This window comes from Erinaceus europaeus, chromosome 21 (genome assembly GCF_950295315.1).
Source record: "Erinaceus europaeus chromosome 21, mEriEur2.1, whole genome shotgun sequence".
Lineage (NCBI taxonomy): Eukaryota > Metazoa > Chordata > Mammalia > Eulipotyphla > Erinaceidae > Erinaceus > Erinaceus europaeus.
Window position 1 is genome coordinate 4,016,587 of NC_080182.1, and position 21,159 is coordinate 4,037,745.

The 21,159-nt window shown below is 49.9% G+C and overlaps 2 protein-coding genes across 4 annotated transcripts in view; one reads left to right on the plus strand and one right to left on the minus strand.

The window, feature by feature from the left end:
* RUVBL1 (RuvB like AAA ATPase 1) overlaps positions 1-1,044 on the minus strand; it is a 37,978-nt gene extending 36,934 nt beyond the window's left edge. The window contains exon 1 of the mRNA XM_060180289.1: positions 803-1,044. Coding sequence (XP_060036272.1) covers positions 803-943 — 141 coding nt within the window. The 5' untranslated portion in view covers positions 944-1,044. The remainder of the gene's footprint in view (positions 1-802) is intronic.
* A 14,024-nt stretch (positions 1,045-15,068) lies between these two features.
* Positions 15,069-21,159, plus strand: part of EEFSEC (eukaryotic elongation factor, selenocysteine-tRNA specific) — a 247,760-nt gene continuing 241,669 nt past the window's right edge. Inside the window, exon 1 of one of the 3 annotated variants that reach the window (XM_060180298.1) lies at positions 15,069-15,699. In XM_060180298.1, the coding sequence (XP_060036281.1) occupies positions 15,173-15,699 (527 nt within the window). In that variant the 5' untranslated portion in view covers positions 15,069-15,172. The remainder of the gene's footprint in view (positions 15,700-21,159) is intronic. The other 2 variants (XM_060180297.1, XM_007526878.3) reach the window with 2 other exon arrangements.

Sequence of the window (21,159 nt, forward strand, 5' to 3'; positions counted from 1 at the left end):
AAAAGATGTATTTACCCTGTTGTTGGCCTTGTTGTGCTTATTATTCTTGTTACTGGAGTCACTGTTGTTGGATAGGACAGAGAGACATGGAGAGAGGAGGGGAAGACAGAGAGAGAGGGGGAGAGACAGACAGACACCTGCAGACCTGCTTCACCGCCTGGGAAGCGACTCCCCTGCAGGTGGGGAGCCGGGGGCTCGAACCGGGATCCTCACGCCGGTCCTTGTGCTTTGCGCCACGTGCGCTCAACCCGCTGCGCCACCGCCCGACCCCCAAGATCATATATATATATATATTTAAATTTTTTTTAATTTTTTTTTTTAATCTCTCGTGTGCAAACTTAGTGATACAGGGCCTGGGTCGTTCCACAATAATGGAGGCGGCATGAAGGGCGGAAAAGGCTGCTGGGGGGGTGGCTGGGGAAGGCAGATGGCTCCTCTCCGGCCGCTCAACACGCCCCTGCTTCAGTTCACAACTGTTTAAGGGGGACCGGCGACCCCAGCACTTGCGAGGAAGCCCCCCGCCCCCGCCAGCCCTACGCAGCCCGGGCGCCGCGGTCGCGTGCAGCACCCGCCCCCACCAGAGCGCCACCAGCGGCCGGCCGCCTCCCAGCACAGCGGCGGACATGCAGGTGCCCGGCCTCCCCGCGGCCGCAGCCCGCGCAGGGGCAGGGCGGGGCGGGGCGGGGCGCGCGTCCAGGCCCCCTGCCCCGCCAGGCCCGCCGCCCCGCACCCAGCCCCGGTCACCGCCGCGGGCACGTGCGGGGACCCCAGCGCCCCGGCCCCCCCCGGCCCGCCGCCACACCTCTCGCGCGTTCTCCTGGCCCACGAGCCCCGAGGCCGCCTGCTTGGCCAGGCCGCTCTCGTCCAGCCCCAGCCCCTTGACGTGGCTGTGGGAGGCGATGCGCTGCGTCTTGGTGGTGCTCTTCACCTCCTCGATCTTCATCGCGCACCCGCCGGGAGCCAGAAGGCCGCGGGGACAGGCGGCAGCCGCAGGTCCGCACGCGCCGCCCGGGTTACCGCGCGGCCGTTACTAGGGCCGTTGGCCCGGGCCCGCCTCCGCCGCCCGCTCATTGGCGGAGACCGGAACGCCTCCGCTCCCCATGGGTCGAGGGCTGCTCTCCCCGCCCACCCACTTCCGGCTGTGTCACCGGCTCCTTTTCCCGGTCCCGGCGAGCGCTTCCTGCCGGCGGGCACGGAGGAGCAGTCGCCCCCCGGTCACCGCGGGACCCAGCCTAGCCCCAAATGGAGCCCTGCGCCGCAGCTCCTGACTGTTAAAAGCAGTAACTTTTGAATTGCTTCAAGTAAAATTTTAAGCATGAGTTACAAGTATCGCCTGCAGTGGAAAATTCCTGTACCTCTCATTTATTAATAAGAGGCTAGACAAAACCCACACACGCCAAGATGTGAGCCACCTGTTGTTTGTCTTAAAGAGAAGAGCTGGCCTAACCAAGCCCTTGAAACCCAACCACTTGCTCAAGGACAAGGGAGCTGATAGCCCGGTGGTCCTGGCAGACAAGGAGAAAGTGTGGTGACCCTATTTCGCAGAAAGGCTTGAAATTAGGCCATTCTTACAGGCTGCTTAGAGCATTACAGTGTCTGAAAAGATTGGACCCTGCGTTTTCTGCAAAATGCTGCTGAGTGTGTGTTAGAATTCTAGTTTTGCATACTCCCCACCCAGAATGTACTCTGGAAAACTATCACTTGTGTGGCTTTGAGCCGTGATCAGGGTCGAGCTTGGTAGACTAACATCAGTCACCACGCGGCGGCCCGGATTGCAATTCGTAAAGAAACATCTTTTGCTTCCTTGCAGTGGATGGTGGTTAATTCTCGCTCTGTAACACTAACCTGACCATCCTCTCTGTTACCGCACTTGAATGTCATGCCTTCCTGAGAAGCCCAAGCGACTAGTTGGGAGACGGAGAAGCCTGAGTGTCGAGTGCGAGTTTCGGCTTCTGCTTCCTAAGCGCTTTTCTTGCTTCTCTAGTCTGTGCTTCGGGCCCAGCTCAGCCAGCCACCCTGCTCAGGAGCCTCCGTGGACTTTGACTTCTGAGCTGCATCCTCACCCTTGAATATGAAGTAGCTGGGAATAATATCTTACACTTCCTGTGGTCCGGGAGGTGGTCTCAAGCATGAAGTCACGAGTTCGAGCCCTGGCAGCAGCACATGTACCAGATTGATGTCTGGTTCTTTCTCTCTCTCCCCTCCTATCTTTCTCATAAATAAATAAACTCTTTAAAAATAATAATAATAAGAAGAAGAAGAAGAAGAATCTTACACTTCCACACATTAAAAGATGTTCCCTGTGGTGCAAATGGAAATCACAATGAGATACAACTTCGTACCCACTAGGTGGCAGTGATTAGAAAATGGTGAAGGGGAAGGAGCTAGGTAGACAGCGCAATGGTTACGCAAAAAGACTCCTGTCTGAGACTCCAAAGTCCCGGGTTCAGTCCCCCACACCACTACAAACCACAGTTGTGTTCTACTCTAGTCTTTTTGTTTTTGTGCATCTTTCCTTTTGTATCTCTAATTAAAACAAAGATATATTTTTTGAAAAGACGAAATACGGCTGCATAATGGTTCCGCAAAAAGACTTTCATGCCTGAGGCTGTGAGGTCTCAGGATCAAACCCCAGCACCACCATAAGCCAGAGCTGAGAGTATCTGTGAGTCTGTCTGCCTTTCTCTGTGTATCTATCTCCCTCTATCACTTTAATTAATAAATAAAGTATTTTTAGACGATGAAACAAAAGATAGCAGGTGTTGGCGAGGATGTAGAGAAATAAGAACCCTTGTGTGTTACTTGTGTGAATGAATTGCAATGATCCAGTTGCTGTGCACACATTATTAGCTCCTCAAAAAGTCAAACACATTTGCCAGACCTGCAAATGGGGGCTCAAACACACTTTATACCGATGTCCCTGTGAGAATCATTCACAATGGCCAAAGCATAGAATCAATCCAAGTATCCATCTACAGCAGAGTGGGTGAACAAAATGGAATATAAGCCTTTATCATGATTGATTTTGTCAATGTCATTGGACCACAAAGTCCCCGGCATTTAGCTAAACTTATCTGGGTGTGTCTGAGAGAGCTTGCCCAATGAAATTAGCATTTGAACCAGGAGACTGAATAAGGCAGATGGCCCTCCTGATGTAGATGGCCTCATTCGATCTATTAAACATCCAATCTATTAAGAAAAGAAGAGAAGCCAGGTGGTGGTGCACCTGGTTGAGTGCACATGTGACAAGGACCCGGGTTTGAGCCCCCTGGACCCCACCTGCAGGGGGAAAGCTTTGTAAGTGGCGAAGCAGTGTTGCAGGGGTCTCTCTGTCTCTCTCCCTATCACCCTTCCCTCTTGATTTCTGGCTATCTCTATCCAATAAATAAATAAAGATAAAAAAATTAAAAAATGGGAGTCGGGCTGTAGCGCAGCGGGTTAAGCGCAGGTGGCGCAAAGCACAAGGACCGGCATAAGGATCCCGGTTCGAACCCCGGCTCCCCACCTGCAGGGGAGTCGCTTCCCAGGCGGTGAAGCAGGTCTGCAGGTGTCTGTCTTTCTCTCCCCCTCTCTGTCTTCCCCTCCTCTCTCCATTTCTTTCTGTCCTACCCAACAACGACAACAACAATAATAACTACAACAATAAAAAAAACAACAAGGGCAACAAAAGGGAATAAATAAATAAAATAAATAAAAATAAAATAAAATAATTTAAAAAAAATAAAAATAAAAAAATATAAGAAAAGAAAAGAAAAAAAATTCTCTCAGTTTGACTATTTGAAGAACTTGGATGTCCATAAGACTTATACTGTCATCTTTACTCAGACTGGAACGACTCCACTAGTTTTCCTGGATTTCAAGTTTACAAAAGATAGATTCATAATCACTGTACAGACTCTGTTACATATCTACTATATGTTCCTTTATGTATTCTTAGAATAAATCTCTTTATATAGAAATACATATATATGTACACAATCTTGTTGGTTGGTTGTTTCTGAACAATAAAACACATAATGGAATTAATTCTATTTATTACAAGAAGAAATGCAGTCCTGATGCATGTTACAACATCGATGACCCTGGAAAACGTTATACTAATTAAACCAGATACAAGAATACAAATACTGAATAGGTGATTAAATGAAACATATAATAGGCAAATTCATAGAAGCAGAAAGTGAAGCACATAACAGAATGTAGATGCAGAAGTGAAATAGACCCTCAGGAATGGAGGAGGGCAGCGAGGTGAAGAGTGCATTGCCCAGTGGGTATAGAGTTTCTGTTTGGGATAATGAAAAAGTTCTGGAAATAGTGGTGAGGGTTCTACAGTATTCTGAATTTACCTAGAGCTGCTGATTGGTACACTTAAGATGGTTTGAAAAGCAAAGTTTTTGTGATGCAAATGTTACCAAAATTAAAAAGAAAAGTCAAGGTTAACTTTTTATTTGCTATTGGATAGAGACAGAAATTGAGAGAGGAAGGGAGATAGATAGATAGATAGATAGATAGAGAGACCTGCAGCCCTGCTTCACGCATGAGAGAGAGAGAGAGACCTGCAGCCTTGCTTCACCACGCATGAGAGAGAGAGAGAGAGAGAGAGAGAGAGAGAGAGACCTGCAGCCCTGCTTCACGCATGAGAGAGAGAGAGAGACCTGCAGCCTTGCTTCACCACGCATGAGAGAGAGAGAGAGAGAGAGAGAGAGAGAGAGAGACCTGCAGCCCTGCTTTACCACGCATGAAGCTTTCCCCTTACAGGTGGGGCCTGGGGGTTCAAACCTGCTTCCTTACACACTGTGATATGTGTGCTTAACCAAGTGCGCCACCACCTGGCCTTTAAGGTTAACTTCTCAGAAAGTTAAACCCTCTAGACATTTTTTTCACTTGAGAGCACCCCTCTCGATACAATATCTAGTACTACTGACTACTTTGCAGACCTGGAAACTCAAACTCAGGTAGGAGTGCATTTATCTTTAATCTTTAGCAAATCTGGCTCACAATGCTACTGTGCCCCAGGCAACCGGGAGAGCAATGCACATTCAAGGATGACTCCTCTGTTCACACTCCACTTTATCACATGGGATGGGTTCGCATGACTCAAAAATGGTTACTTAGACCTGAGACATAACCTCTACATTCTGGGCAGAAAAAATAAAGCAGGAAGAAGGGCAGCAGGCCTTGAATATTTGTTGATACAGTTGAATATTGTGGTGGGTAGAAACTGTTCTCTGGGAGGAGCTTGCTGAGAAACCCAACCGTGATGCTCACTTAACTACAATCCCCAAAACCAACTCACAAAGTCCCTCATTGCAAAGAAGGGTGGGAGTACGAAAATGTTTTTACCTGAGCATATCTCTTCCTAAAACTGAATTAGCTTTGGTTAGAAAGGAAGAATGGGGAGGGGAGGGCTGGGTGGTGGCACACCTTGTAGAGTGCACACATTACCATGCACAAGGACCTGGGTTCAAGACTCTAGTCCTGATGTGTAAGGGAAAGCTTTGTGAACTGTGAAGCAGTGCTGCAGGTTTCTCTCTTTCTCTTCCCCTATTATCCCCTTCCCTCTCAATTTCTTTTTTTTTAAAGATCTTTTTTTTTTTCTCCTCCAGGGTTATTGCTGGGCTCAGTGCCTGCACCATGAATCCACCGCTCCTGGAGGCCATTTTTCCCCCTTTTTGTTGCCCTAGTTGTTGCAGCCTCGTTGTGGTTATTATTGCCATTGTTGATGTTGCTTTGTTGTTGGATAGGACAGAGAGAAATGGAGAGAGGAGGGGAAGACAGAGAGAGGGGAGAGAAAGATAGACACCTGCAGACCTGCTTCACCGCCCGTGAAGCGACTCCCCTGCAGGTGGGGAGCCGGGGGCTCGAACCGGGATCCTTACACCGGTCCCTGCGCTTTGCGCCACGTACGCTTAACCCACTGCGCCACCGCCCGACCCCCAAGATTTTTTTTTTCCCCACCCCCCAAGATTTTTTTTTAATATGTATTTTATTTATTTATTCCCTTTTGTTGCCCTTGTTGTTTTATTGTTATAGTTTATTGTTGTTGTCGTTGTTATTGTTTTATTGTTGTTGTCATTGTTGGCTAGGACAGAGAGAAATGGAGAGGGGAGGGGAAGACAGAGAGGAGGAGAGAAAGACAGACACCTGCAGACCTGCTTCACCACCTGTGAAGTGACTCCCCTGCAGGTGGGGAGCCGGGGTTCGAACCGGGATCCTTATGCCGGTCCTTGTGCTTTGCGCCACCTGCGCTTAACCCGCTGCGCTACAGCCCGACTCCCCCCTCTCAATTTCTGTCTCTATCCAAAACAAAAAGAAATAAATCGTTAAGAAAGGCTCCTTAAAAAGGAGGGGGTGAGTTGGGCGGTAGCGCAGCGGGTTAAGCACACAGGGCACAAAGCACAAGGACTGGCTTAAGGATCCTGGTTCAAGCCCCCGGCTCCCCATCTGCAAGAGAGTCGCCTCATAGGCGGTGAAGCAGGTCTGCAGGTGTCTTTCTCTCCCTCTCTCTGTCTTCCCCTCCTGTCTCCATTTCTCTCTGTCCTATCCAACAACGACATCAATAACTACAACAATAAAACAACAAGGGTAACAAAAAGGGAATTAAAAAAAAAAAGGAAAAATGGGTAATGGATCTGTCATGTTGACTGCTATGTTTCCTTCCTTCCTTCCTTCCTTCCTCTCTCTTTTTCTTTCTTTTCTTTCTTTCTTTCTTTCTTTCTTTCTTCCTTTCTTTCTTTCTTTCTTTCTTTCTTTCTTTCTTTCTTTCTTTCTCTTTGTCCTTCTCTCTTGTTGTTATATAGGACAGAAACTGAGAGGGCAGAGGGAGATAAGAGGGAGAGAGAGGGAGTCAGGCAGTGGCACACCAGGTTAAGTGCACATAGTATGAAGTGTAGGGATCTTGGTTCAAGCCCTGGGCTCCCCACTTGCAGGGGGGTCACTTCACAAGTGCTGCAGCAGGTCTCTATCCCTCTCTCTCCCTCTCCATCTTCCACTCCCCTCAATTTCTCTCTGTCCTAGCCAATAAATTGGGAAAAGTGGCGGCCAGGAGCAGTGAATTCACAGTGCCATCACCAAGCCCCAGTGATAATCCTGGAGCAGAGTGGGGGAGAGAGAAAGAGACACCTGTAGACTTGCCTCATGACTTAGGAAGCTTTCCTTCTGCAGGTAGGGAAGGAGACTTGAACCCAGATCCTTGAGCATGGTAACCTGTGTAGTTAAGTGGGGGTGCCACCAACCAGCTCCCAGCTGCTTCGTTTTCATGTACCCCCAAATACCACTTTCCTCTCTCCCCTTCTCTGCCCTCTCCTAAAGGCTCTTGCTTTACCATTCACATTCTCCAGTGCTCTGTCTATGGCCCCCTTATCTTTTCACTCTGGTCCCTTTCCTTGCATGTCCGTTCCTTCACACCCTGTCTTCATCCTTGACCTAGTGAATCCCCAATACATAACATCAGTCTGGATCCCACTGCTGAACCGTGAACACCTCCATCCATTTCCCCCAAACCATGCAGTAGGTGTTTGCTATGAACTGGTCACTCTTGTAGGTCCCAAGGATGCAACAGTCAGCGAGACCACTCATGGAGTTCACATTCTAGTGAAGAAGAGTGGTCATAAGAGAGCTGGTGACACACTTAGTTGAGCACACACATTACAGTAGGTAAGCACACACTACAATGCACAAGGACCCAGGTTCAAGCCCCTGATCCCCACCTGCAGGAGGAAGGCTTCACAAATGGTGAAGTCGGGTTGCAGGTGTCTATCTCTCTCCCTCGCTATCTCCCCTTCCTCTCAATTTCTGGCTGTCTCTATCAAATAAAGATAATAAAAAAAGAAAGAAAGGTCACAGGCAAGGAAGCAACCAAACAATTATTCCCTGAGGTGAGAAACACAAGGAGCTCTCACTGTGCACGAGATGCGCCAGGGCCTGGGCTACCCTCCTCCTGGATCTGCTTCCTCCCTTCCACCCTAAATCAGCTGTAGTCACTCCTCACTTTCTTCAGGGCTCTTCTTAGGTAAGATCTTTCCTGGGTGCCTCTCTCTGCACTAGGAACCTCTCCTTTGCCTGAACCAGCTTTGAACGGTCCCTCACCCTGCCCTAGTTGCCCCACAGTACTCACGATCAAAGGGAAAGTTCCACCAGTGGTGGAGGCATAAAGGCCCCCTCCACACATCTGATCACACAAGAGGGAAACAGGTGCCAGATGTCAGTGAATGTGACAAGGAATCCAAGCTGTGTGTCTGCTTCCTGTTGCTGCCATAGCCAAGTGCCACAAACTCAAGTGACAGGGAATGGACTCACTGTTACCATGCACAGTTCTGGAGGTCAGTGTCCAAGTGGGTCTCACTGGACTAAAACCAAGGTGACAGAAAAGGTTTGTTAGGGGAGTTGGGCGGTAGCGCAGAGGGTAGCGCACACGTGGCACAAAGCGCAAGGACTGGCTTGAGGATCCCTGTTCATGCCTCTGGCTCCTCACCTGCAGGGGAGTCGCTTCACAGGCGGTGAAGCAGGTCTGCAAGTGTCTGTCTTTCTCTCCCCCTCTCTGTCTTCCCCTCCTCTCTCCATTTCTCTCTGTCTTATCCAACAACGACGACATCAACAACAATAATAACTACAACAACAATAAAAAACAACATGGGCAACAACAAAAGGAAATAAATAACTATTAAAAAAAAGAAAAGTTTTGTTGGTCCTAGCAACTGTCTTGTCCTTTCTGGCTTTCAGAAGCTGTCCACTTTCCAGGGCTCATGTTCCCTTTCCACCTTCAAAGCCAGCAATGGCTGGTAGAATCTTTCTCATAATGTCATTTCTTTGGTTCTGGTATTCCTGGCAAACACACACACACACACACACACACTAAGAGACAGACACCACCACACCAGAGTTGGTGCCATTGGACACTCATATGGTACTGGGGCTTGAACCTAGGCTGCATGGCAAAGCGGGCGCCCTCCCCAGTGAGCTCTCAGCCTCCTCATCCTGCTTTTTTTTTTTTGCCACCAGATTGCTGGGGCTCAGTGCTAAGAATCTACCACTCCTAGTGGCCATATTTCTCCTTTTTGAAAAACTTTCTATTTTATTTGATGGGACAGAAAGAACTTGAGAGGGGAGGAGAGATAGAGAAGCAGAGAGAGGGGCCCAGGTGGTGGTGCACCTGGTTAATTGCACACACTACAGTACACAAAGACCTGGGTTCTAGCCCTTGGTCCCCACCTGCGGGGGGAAGTTTTGTGAGTGGTTAAGCAGGGCTGCAGGTGTCTTCTGTCTCTCTTCCTATCACCCCTCCCCTCTCAATATCTTTCTGTCTCTATCCAATTACAAATAAATAAAAATTTTAAAAAGGGGGGGAGTTGGGCCGTAGCGCAATGGGTTAAGCGCAGGTGGTGTGAAGCACAAGGCCTGGAGTAAGGATCCCAGTTCGAGCCCCCGGCTCCCCACCTGCAGGGGAGTCACTTCACAAGCAGTGAAACAGGTCTGCAGGTGTCTACCTTTCTCTCCCCTTTCTGTCTTCCCCATCTCTCTCCATTTCTCTCTGTCCTATCCAATAACGATGACATCAATAACAACAATAAAACAACAAGGGCAACAAAAGGGAATAAATAAATATTTTTTTAAAAAAATGAAAGAAGGGGAGGGCGAGACACCTGCAGACCTGCTTCACTGCTCATGAAACATGCCCCCTGCAGGTAGGGAGTGAAGGCTTGAACCTGGGTCCTTTTGCATTGTTATGTGTGCACTCAACCAGGTGTGCCAATGCCCAGTTCCCTCTTCTTGCATTTTAGAGATTATTTATTTATTTATTTATGTATGTATGTATTTATTTTTACTGGAGCTTTGACTTATGGTGGTGCAGAGTTTGAACTTGAAACTTCAGAGGCTCAAGCATGAGAGTTCTTTGCATAACCATTATGCTATCTACCCCTCCCCCCACACAACATCCTTAAAGTTTTATTTGCTAATGAAATGGTGAGGGGAGAGACAGAAGGAGAAAAAGAGAGAACCAGAGTAGCAGTCTGGAATACGTAAAACCAGAATGCCAGGGATCCAACTCAGCATTTGCTGTATGAGAGTCCAGTGCTTTATCCACTGTGCGACCTCCCTGGCCACTTTCTCCTGCTTGATGAGTCACGTGGCCAATATGAGGTGTTGACAGGGTCTGAACCTGCTTGGCCACCAGTCCTCACCAGGCCATCCTCACTTCCAACACTGCAGAGGTGGCATGGGCGGGTCTGTCTAGTGCTAGGAACTGCCATGTGGCACAGCTGGTGTACCAAATGCCAGCTCATTCCAGGGTTTGTGTGGGCCATCCTGAGGTAGGCACACAGTCAACACCATCCACCCGACACCCACCAAGAGAAAGGCAATTTTCTATCTCCCTCTGAAAAGAATCTTTAAAGGGAAAACTCAAATCAAAGAACCAAAGTATAATAACTACCTCCGGGCAAATTTATAATTAATCCTGGATTAATTGGCCTTAATGAAGCTGAATTAATTACTAGCTGTTTGTAAAGAACTTTGAACTGCCTTAGCACAAAATGGCATTACGGAGACAGAAAGGAGCCAGCTTCCCATTAATGTGGAGCACAGATCCCGAGTAATCGCACTTCTGCAGGCCGTCTCCTGTCAATCATTTCCACAAGGACCATGCTCAGCCTGTGGAGCTGCGTGGGACCCAGAAGCCTGCGACAGAGGAGGACCGGGCTAGAGGTTTGGGGCTGAGTAGGCTCAGGAAGCAATAGTGGATCATTGAATGTCCCAGATTCAAGCCACCGAGATTGTAAAAGGGGTCCTCAGTCTACTGGGCTTTGGTGCAGGGCAGGGCGCCAGTCTGGCATTCCACAAACAGGACACAATGTGATAGATGTCGGGACAGAGACAAAGCACACAGCAGAGAGACATGTGACACGACTGCTATATGTATATTTGGGGGGGGGCAGTTCCTGCAGGGAGCAGTCTCTCTCCCCTCCTTGTCCTTGGGGTGAGCTTATAAACAAACCCAGATAAGAAGAGCATTCTATTTCTCTGATGCAGTGAACATCATCTCATCAGGGACAATGAGACTCCATGTAGGGATTTTTTTTTAATTTTTAAAAATATTTATTCCCTTTTGTTGCCCTTGTTTTATTGTTGTAGTTATTACTGTTGTTGTTATTGGTGTCGTTGTTGGATAGGACAGAGAGAAATGGAGAGAGGAGGGGAAGACAGAAAGGGGAAGAGAAAGATAGACACCTGCAGACCTGCAGACCTGCAGACCTGCTTCGTCGCCTGTGAACTGAGCTCGAACCAGGATCCTTATGCCGGTCCTTGTGCTTTGTGCCACCGGTGCTTAACCTGCTGCGCTACTGCCTGACTCCCATGTGGGGATTTTGTAGGATTGTTTGAAGGTGCTGGCAGCCACTTTGTCACCAGGAGAAAATTCTGCCTGGACATGGAGACAACACTGAGGAAGGAGGAATAGAGAGAGAGACAGAGGGAGAGAGAGAGAAAGAGAGAGAGAGAGAGAGAGAGAGAGAGAGAGAGAGTTAAAGTTGGTGCCTCTGTGTCAATGCTAGAGTCCCTGTATGAGGCTGTGGTGAAAGAGGGTGCTTCTTGTAGACCAGTTAAGTTAGCTACTTGATTTAGTAGGCACTGAAAGGACACTTAACTATAGCTAGTCCCAGGCATTATTCTAAATGTCGCAAAGATACCAGTTCATTCAGTGCTTGTAAACTTATAAATCATGAACTGTCATGTCCTCCTATTGCACAAAGGAAGGAAAGAGGTGCAAAGAGGTTTTGAAACTTGGCCAGGATCATATGCTCAAAGTATCATTATTTTCCCAGTGGGGGCTAGAAATGAAAGGACCTTACTCCCTCTGGTGCTTTTAGGACATTACTTCGCTATTATTACTATTACCAACAACAGAGAGAGAGAGGGAATGAGAACCAGAACATCACTCTGGAACATGCAATGCCAGGGATCAAACCTGAGACCTCACACACGGGAGTCCAACACTTGGTCTACCACACCACTTCTTGGGCTGCCATTATTATTTCTTTTAACGTGGATCCAGGGAACAAACCTAGGACCTAAGGGATGCACAGTTTCACCACTCAGTGTCCTTCTTAGCCCTAATTTCTCTCTCTTTCACCAGAGCACTGCCCAGCTCTCACTTACGGTGGTGCGGAGGACTGAATCTGGGACTTTGGAGCCTTAGGCATGAGAGTCTCTCGGTATAACCATTATACTGTCTCCCCTGCCTACCCATTTCCTCCATTCTTTTTTTTTTTTTTTTTAATTTTGCTTTCCTCCCTTTTTGTTGTCCTTGTTTTTTTTTTTTTTTTAAATTGTTGTAGTTATTGTTTTTGTTGTTATTGATGTCGTCGTTGTTGGATAGGACAGAGAGAAATGGAGAGAGGAGGGGAAGACAGAGAGGGGGAGAAAAATATAGACAACTGTAGACCTGCTTCACAGTCTGTGAAGCGACTCCTTCTGCAGGTGGGGAGCCAGGGGTTCAAACTGGGATCCTTATGCCGGTCCTTGTGCTTTGTGCCAAGTGCACTTAACCCGCTGCGCTACTGCCGGACACCCGGGTGTGTGCCTTTAACTAGGATACTCAGGGAAGTGACAAACTCGAAGGAAGTGAGGGAGAGTCATGTACGGCCTTTTTCTTTCTTTTTTTTTTTTTTGGCCCTTCTATTTTGGTACCAATTCCAGAACAAAGGTTTCTCCCACATCAAGCAGTTCTCTGATCCCAGTGTCACTGATGTCTCTGATCCCAGGGATTAGGCCCCTGTGTCACCTCCCGGTACCTAAGCCTTCCTCTTGAAGAGGTTTACTTCATAGACGTATGTGTGTGTGTGTTTAAGAAGGAAATTATTGGGAGTCGGGCGGTGGTGCAGCGGGTTAAGCGCATGTGGCACAAAGAGTAAGGACGGGCGTAAGGATCCCGGTTCGAGCCCTGGCTCCCCACCTGCGGGGGATTCACTTCAGAAGCAGTGAAGCAGGTCTGCAGGTGTCTCTCTTTCTCTCCTCTCTCCATTTCTCTCTTTCCTATCCAACAACAACGACATCAATAACCACAACAATGTTAAACAACAAGGGCAACAAAAGGGAAAATAAATAAAAATTTTAAAAAAAAAGGAAATTATTTTTCTATTGTTTTTCAATTCAAGATGTTGGAACACACTAGAGCAGAGGATTTTTTCTCTCTCTTTAATTTAGTGCTGTTGAGTGACCCCAGGATCTTGTACATGAGGTGTCTCTCCAGCCCAATTTTAATTCTATTTTTTGGGGGGGGGTTGATGGGAGAGAGACTAAAGCACCTCTCCACCAATTGTAGACCCCCCTTGGTGCTGTCCATGGTGCTGAGTATTGAATGAAGGGTCTTGCATAACATAACATTCCAGGCAGTGCCATCTCTTTGGCTTTGCTCTACCATCTGAAATCCCACTAACTTTTCTGAGTCACCTGGCTGGCCGGTGCCCTTATATTTGGGGTGGTTGACATCCCCTTTGGTGCTTCTAGCACTCCGCGGCTTGCCTGGGAGCTGTGGACTCTCTCCAGGAGGCTCAGGCAGCATTTTGGATGTGGTCTGCAGTTGTGCAGCCACCCCTGAGGCCAGGCTACACATGCCTGTGGAGAGACTCCTGAGTCAGACATCCGCTCTCTCTCTCACCTTCTAGTATCATTCCCAGGCTTCCCCATGGCTGACTAGGAACACTGGCTGGTGCTTCTCAGCTCAAGCAGCAGCTCTGGGATGGCTTCCTTGACCGCTCATCTGTGATGGGTGTCACAGACATTGTATGATTAGCAAATAACTTGTCTTGTCTAATCTGCCACCGTGGCTGTCACTGTGGCTCGGTGCCTCCTCTGCTTTGTTGTTGTTGTCTGCAGGGTTACTGCTGGGGCTGGTGCCTGCAGTACGAATCCACTGCTCCTGGAGGCTATTTTTTCCCTTTTGTTGCCTTTGTTGTTTTATTGTTGTTATTGCTGTCGTTGTTGTTGGCTAGGACAGAGCGGAATCGAGAGAGGAGGGGAGCAGTGAGGGGGAGAGAAAGATGAACACCTGCAGACCTGCTTCACCACTTGCGAAGCGAGCCCCCTGAAGGTAGAGATCGGGGGCTTGAACCCGGGTCCTTGTGCACTGTAGCGTGTGCCTTCATACAGATGTACCACCACCTGGCCCCAGGAAAATTTCTATTTTATTTTATTTTTAGATTTATTTATTGGGGGATTACTGGTATACAGCCAACAGTAAAATACAAGAGTTTGTACATATGTAACATTTTTGTTTTCCACATAACAATTCAATCCCCGATAGGTCCTCCTCTGCCAGGACCTGAACCCGCCCCTCCCTCCCCAGAGTCTTTTACTTTGGTGCAGTGCACCAACTCCACTCCAAGTTCTGCTTAGTGTTTTCTCTTCTGATCTATGGGCTGAAAAAGTTGAAAGCTGTGTAGTATTCCATTGTGTGTATATATATATATATATATATATATATATATATATATATATATATATATATATATATACCACAGCTTGCTCAGCCACTCATCTGTTGTTGGACACCTGGTCGCTTCCAGGTTTTGGCTGTTACACATTGTGCTGCTGTGGTCCGGGAGGTGGCCGCAGTGGGTCAGGCTGTTTGGACTGTCAAGCATGAGATCCCGAGTCCAAACCCCGGCAGCACATGTACCAAGTGGTGAAGCAGGGCTGCAGGTGTCTGTCTCTCTGTTTCTCTTCCACTCTGTCACCCCCTTCCCTCTGGATTTCTGGCTGTCTCTATTCAGCAAATAGGTAAAATAGAATGCAAAAAACAGGGGAGTCGGGCTGTAGCGCAGCGGATTAAGCGCAGGTGGCACAAAGCACAAGGATCGGCATAAAAGCGCAAGGACCGGCGTCAGGATCCCGGTTCGAGCCCCCGGCTCCCCACCTGCAGGGAGTCGCTTCACAGGTGGTGAAGCAGGTCTGCAGGTGTCTGTCTTTCTCTCCCCCTCTCTGTCTTCCCCTCCTCTCTCCATTTCTCTCTGTCCTCTCCAACAACGACGACATCAATAACTACAACAATGAAACGACAAGGGCAACAAAAGGGAATAAATAAATATAAAATAAAATAAAATAATTTTAAAAAATAATAAAATAAAAAGAATGTCAGAAACAAAACAGGATTTCCCTGGGCGCGTCTCCCTCTGACATGCGGGCTTCAGCCGTCGGCGTGCCTCTGTCCCGGGCAAGGTGGCCGGAGCCGCGCAGGCGGCCGGGCTGCGGGTGGGAGGACCCCGGGCCGCGACCCCGGGCGGCTGCGGAGCGGAAGCCGCGGGGCGGAACGGCCGCGCGTCGCTCGCGGGTGTCGGGGGGCCGCTTAGCGGGCGGACCGCGGCGGCGGCGGCGGCGGCGGCGGCGGCGGCGGCGGCGGCATGGCGGCATGGCGGCGGGTGAACGTGAACGTGGGCGTGCTGGGCCACATAGACAGCGGCAAGACGGCGCTGGCGCGGGCGCTGAGCACCACGGCCTCCACGGCCGCCTTCGACAAGCAGCCGCAGAGCCGCGAGCGCGGCGTCACGCTGGACCTGGGCTTCTCGTGCTTCTCGGTGCCGCTGCCCGAGCGCCTCCGGCCGGCGCTGCCCGGCTGCCCGTCCCCCGAGCCCGGCGCGGCGCGGCTGCAGGTCACGCTGGTCGACTGCCCGGGCCACGCGTCCCTCATCCGGACCATCATCGGCGGTGAGCGCGGGCCGGCCGGCCGGCCCGGGGAGCGGGGGCTCGAACCCGCGGCCGTGTGGGGGCTGCCCCGCCCACCGCAAGCGCCGGGCCGGGGGTCGGGGGGTCGGGGGGTCGGGGGTCATGTCGGAAAGGCTCCGGGAGCGCGTGCCCCCCACCTCCCCGCTTGTCTCCGTGTCCTCGTCCTGCTCTGTAAAGGCCGCTAAGTCCCTTGTACCTGTGTGCCGAAGCCTCTCTCCTTTTAATGATTTTTAGTTCTTTTTCTTTAAAAAAAAAATTATTTTTATTTTTATTTTATTTATTTATTCCCTTTTGTTGCCCTTAGTTGTTTGATTGTTGTAGTTATTATTGTTGTTATTATTGATGTCATCGTTGTGGGATAGGCCAGAGAGAAATGGACAGAGGAGGGGAAGACAGAGAGGGGGAGAGAAAGACAGACACCTGCAGACCTGCTTCACCGCCTGTGAAGCGACTCCCCTGCAGGTGGGGAGCCGGGGGCTCGAACCGGGATCCTTATGCCGGTCCCTGTGCTTTGCGCCACCTGCGCTTAACCCGCTGCGCTACCGCCCGACCCCCTTAAAATTTTTTTAATCTTTATTTATTTATTTATTGGATCGAGACAGCCAGAAAGAAAGTAAGAGGGAAGAGGGAGAGGGAGAGAGGCAGAGAGACACCTGCAACCCTGCTTCACCACTCGCAAAGCTCTCCCTCTGCAGGTGGGGACTGGGGGCTCGAACCTGGGTCTTTGTGCATTCATTGCAACATGTGCGCTCAACCAGGTGCGCCACCACCCGGCCCCGATTTTTTATTTCTTTATCGTGTGGAGACAGCCAGAAATCTAGAGGGCAGGGGGAGGGAGAGAGGGAGAGAGACAGAGAGACACCCGCAGCCCGGCTCCACCGCACAGGAAGCTTTCTTCCTGCAGGGGACGGCCGGGGGCTTGAACCCGGGTTCTTGCACACTGTGACATGTACGCTCAACCAGGTGCCCCACCACCCGGCCCTCAACTGCTCCCCCTCTCTCGTAATTATTACCTTTATTTATTTATTGGGTAGAGACAACCAGAAGTCAAGAGGGAGGGAGGGAGACACCCGCAGCACGGCTTCACCGCTTGTGAAGCTTTCCCCCTGCAGCTGGAGACTGGGGGCTTCAACCTGGGTCCTTTGCACACTGTAACATGGGCACTCAGCCAGGTGCGCCGCCACCTGGGCCCCCGCTTCCTCTCTGACTTCTTAAAGATTTTTTTTTTCTTTTATTATGAGAGAGGAGGGAGAGAGAACTGCTCAGCTCTGACAGGAGGCAGTGCTGGGGACTGAGCCTGTGGCCTCTAGGGCCTCAGGCATGGAAGTTGGCGTTCTTTTTTACCCGAGCACTGCTCAGCTCTGCTTTATCGTAGTAGTAGGAGGAGGAGTTGTAGTACGGAGGATCGAACCTGGGACCCTGTTGCCTCAGGCCTGAGAGTCTGTTTGCATAACCATAAATACATAAAGATAATTAAAAGAAAAAGATTGATTTGTTTTATGAGAACAAACCAGCCCTCACACAACACTGCCTACTGAGCCACCCCCCCAGGCCAGCTGGCTGATCTCTTAATGGTGCACATCTGCATGGTTTCCAGTTTTTGCCCCTAGACCCTAGAGTGACTTTGCTAGAATAGAAAGAAGTCTTTGGTGGGTATGTCGGCGGATGTGTAGGCTAACCGCATAGAACTGAGCTGACTGGGGCAAAGGCGCGTGTGTATTTTCAGTCCTGACGGGGGGCAGCCAATATGCCTCCCTCCCCAGATAGTATGTGTGTCATTTAATTCAGTTCTAATGATCTGAGTGGTCCATGCACACACTCTACCATTGACGAACTAGAACATACAAATCAGGCCAAAGTCCCTCCAGAGGCAGCCACTGCTATACGTGTGTGTATTGCTTTTTCAGACCCATTTTATTACATTTGAATCTATACACAGGGCTTAAAAATACACTTTTAGAGAAAAATCACCCACTGCTATAAGCACGTATACAAAAGAGTGTAACTGAAATAAGTCTCCTCCTCCAGCACCTGGCTCCTTCCCTGCTTCCCAGCTCCTCCTTCCCTTCCAGTGATGCTCTTGTGTGCCCTCATCTTACATGGGAACGGAGGGGTTTACTGACTTGCTGGTTGGGGACCTCACTGGCCACTGGCCTTATTGGCCCTCGTTACAGCCAAGGGTTTGTAAGCACTGTCATCTTGGTTGCCTCCTCAGTGTCCCGGATTGCAGGCGGTCTAAGGTCATGTCCCCATCTTACAGCAGAGGACATGGAGGCTGGGAGAGAAGGGACCTGCCTGGGTTACACTGCCTGGAGTCTCTTTCTGAGTCCTGCTGCAGTTGCCAGATGAACATTAGAGGGTGCAGTCTCCCCTCCACCCTTTCCGCCTCCTGTTAACTGACTTCTCTGCTTACTTCTAGGTACTTTGTGGGACATGTACTCTGCACCAGTCTATATAGATTGGAGGTGGAAGAGACAGACTAAAAAAAAGCAAATACCCCGCTCCCCACCTGCAGGGGAGTCGCTTCCCAGGCGGTAAAGCAGGTCTGCAGATGTAAAAAAAAAAAATAAATGAGGGGTGGGGTGACTGGACACTTGGTAGAGCACACGTGCACACACACATTGTAGTGCCCAAGGACTAGGGTTCAAGCCCCGTTCCCAGCTGCAGGGGGGAAGATTCATGGGCAGTTTCTTCTTCTAGCGTTTGCCCTTCTTCTGTAGCCAGTCAACAGCGTCAGGTTGAGCCTGATGTCAAGTTTCGAGACCTCCTTTGAATCTGGAGAGGTGGCAGTCGTTGACTATGTGGGTCATAGTCTGTCTGTAGCCGCAGGGGCAGTTCGGGTCGTCTCTGGCTCCCCAGCGACGGAACATAGCGGTGCACCGGCCATGGCCTGTTCGATAGCGATGGAGGAGGGCCCAGTCATAACGTGCTAGGTCAAAGCCGGGTGGACGCTCGCAGGGGTCTGTGATGAGGTGTTTGTTCTTGACCTCAGCTGACTGCCAACTCTGTTTCCAAGAGACTGGAACAGAGAAGTTCAGTGTAGGCGTAGGGAACCAGATTGGGTGACGAGACGTCAAGCGTTGGACAGGGTGGGCGAAGATATCCGCGTATATTGGCAGGTCCGGTCGAGCGTAGACGTGGGAAATGAACTTAGATGATGCCGCATCCCGACGAATATCTGGCGGGGCGATGTTGCTAAGAACTGGCAGCCATGGAACCGGGGTGGAACGGATGGTTCCAGAAATTATCCTCATGAAGGAATATAATTTGGAATCGACCAAGTGGACATGGGGGCTACGGAACCATACTGGGGCACAGTATTCTGCAGTGGAATAGCATAATGCCAGAGAGGATGATCGTAGTGTGGAAGCGCTCGCGCCCCATGAGGAGCTGGCCAGTCTTGCAATGATGTGATTCCTCGCGCCCACCTTTGCTGCAGTTTTTATGAGATGTTCGTGAAATGACAGAGTGCGATCGAGAGTAACGCCAAGATAGACTGGCTGGGCTTCATGCCGGATTCTCGTATCGCCAAGCTGCACATTAAGCTCACGCGAGGCTGAGGCATGGTGTAGATGGAAAACAGATGATACCGTTTTTGCAGTGCTAGGGATTAGTCGCCATTTTTTACAGTCATCAGATATCAGAGACATGTCTTTCGTGAGTGTTTCCTCGAGGATGTCGAACTTGGATGCCTGAGTTGCACAGCAGATGTCATCGGCGTAGATGAACTTCCTTGAAGAAGTTTCTGGGAGGTCATTGATGTAAATATTAAATAGCGTGGGAGCCAGAACAGAGCCCTGGGGGAGGCCACTCGAGACAGGTCTCCATCTGATAGACTTGTCACCCAGATGCACCCGGAATCTTCTGTTTTGGAGAAGAAGCAATATAGTGTTGGCCACCCATGGAGGCAGGCATCTTGAGATCTTGACTAGGAGACCATGGTGCCAGACCGTGTCATAGGCTGCTGTGAGATCAACAAAGACAGCACCCATCTTTAAATTCTTCTGGAATCCATTTTCAACGTAAGTTGAGAGGGCCAGGGCTTGTTCGCAGGTAGATCTTCCTGGGCAGAAACCAGCTTGGGCGGGTGATAGGAATTTCTCTGTAAGACAAAAGCAGCCTCTGAAGGAGTTTGTAACACACGGAGAGGAGAGAAATTGGTCTATAGCTGGCGGCCAGTGTTGGGTCTTTCTTTGGTTTCAAAACCGCTATAATCTTCGCACGACGCCAAACTTTGGGCATAGACTCAGATTCCAAGATGTGGGACAGGAATGAAGCGAGCCACTTCTTTGCCGCGGGACCCAGGTTAAGAATGAGTTCTGGGGTGATGTTATCATAGCCAGCAGCTGTTCCCGGTTTAACCCTCTTCAAAGCGTCTTCCAGTTCAGACAGTGTAAAGGGAGAGAGTTTTGGAGATGGACAAGATAACCCAAAGTGGGATGACCACTCATGGGAAATTTCTCTTTTCCAGACTGGGTCGATCTTAGCACATCCAACTTGAGTTAGGTGACTGGCCACTGAGTTTGGAGATACGGGAGGATGGGAGACGGGAGGGGGTTGGCTACCGGCACCCAGTCTGTGAAGAAGTTTCCAGGCCTTCCTACTTGAGTGGGTGAAGTTCAGACTTTCCGTGAGTTGTTGCCAGCGGGCTTGGCGTGCTGCATCCAGGGAGGCAATGAGATGGTCGGCCACATCTGGGTCGCCTGACTCATCATACTGCTTTAGTAGTTGCTCGCATTCAGCATCAAGACAAGGCGTATAGTTAGCACGTCTCCCACGAGGAATGGCTTGGGAAGCTGCTTTGAAGATGGCTTGGCGGAAGTGCCTGTAGGAATCTTCAGAGGGGATAGAGTTAATTGGAATTGCAGGAATAGATTTGTTGGTAAGATCACTGAACAGACGCCAGTTTGCTTTCCGAAAGTTCCATCTTAGTTTCTCCGAGCACAGAATCAGTGGGAGCTGGAGACCAATGTGGATGAGAGCTGGGCGGTGATGACTGTGCGGGAAGATCTTGAGAACTTGTCTCGTAGTGGGAAAGGCTTGGCCGTTGACTGTGCTAATCCAGCACTTGTTCCCAGCTGCAGGGGGGAAGATTCATGGGCAGTGAAGCTGTGTGGCAGGTATTTATCTCCCTCTTCCCTCAATCCACTGCCCCCCCCATCTCTATACAAAATAAATAAATAAGAAAGAGAGAGGGAGAGAGAGGAGGCAGATTCTTATAGCAGTGGCAAAGGAGATAATTTCGGGGGCAGATAGAAGTGGCCTTGAGGGGGCCGGGCAGTAGTGCAGCAGATTAAGCGCACATGGTGCTAAGCATAGACCAGTTCAAGGTTCCCTGTTCGAGCCCCTGGCTCCCCACCTGCGGGGGGGTTGCTTCACAAACGGTGAAGCAGGTCTGCAGGTGTCTGTGTGTGTGTCTCCCCCTCCATCTTCCCCTCCTCT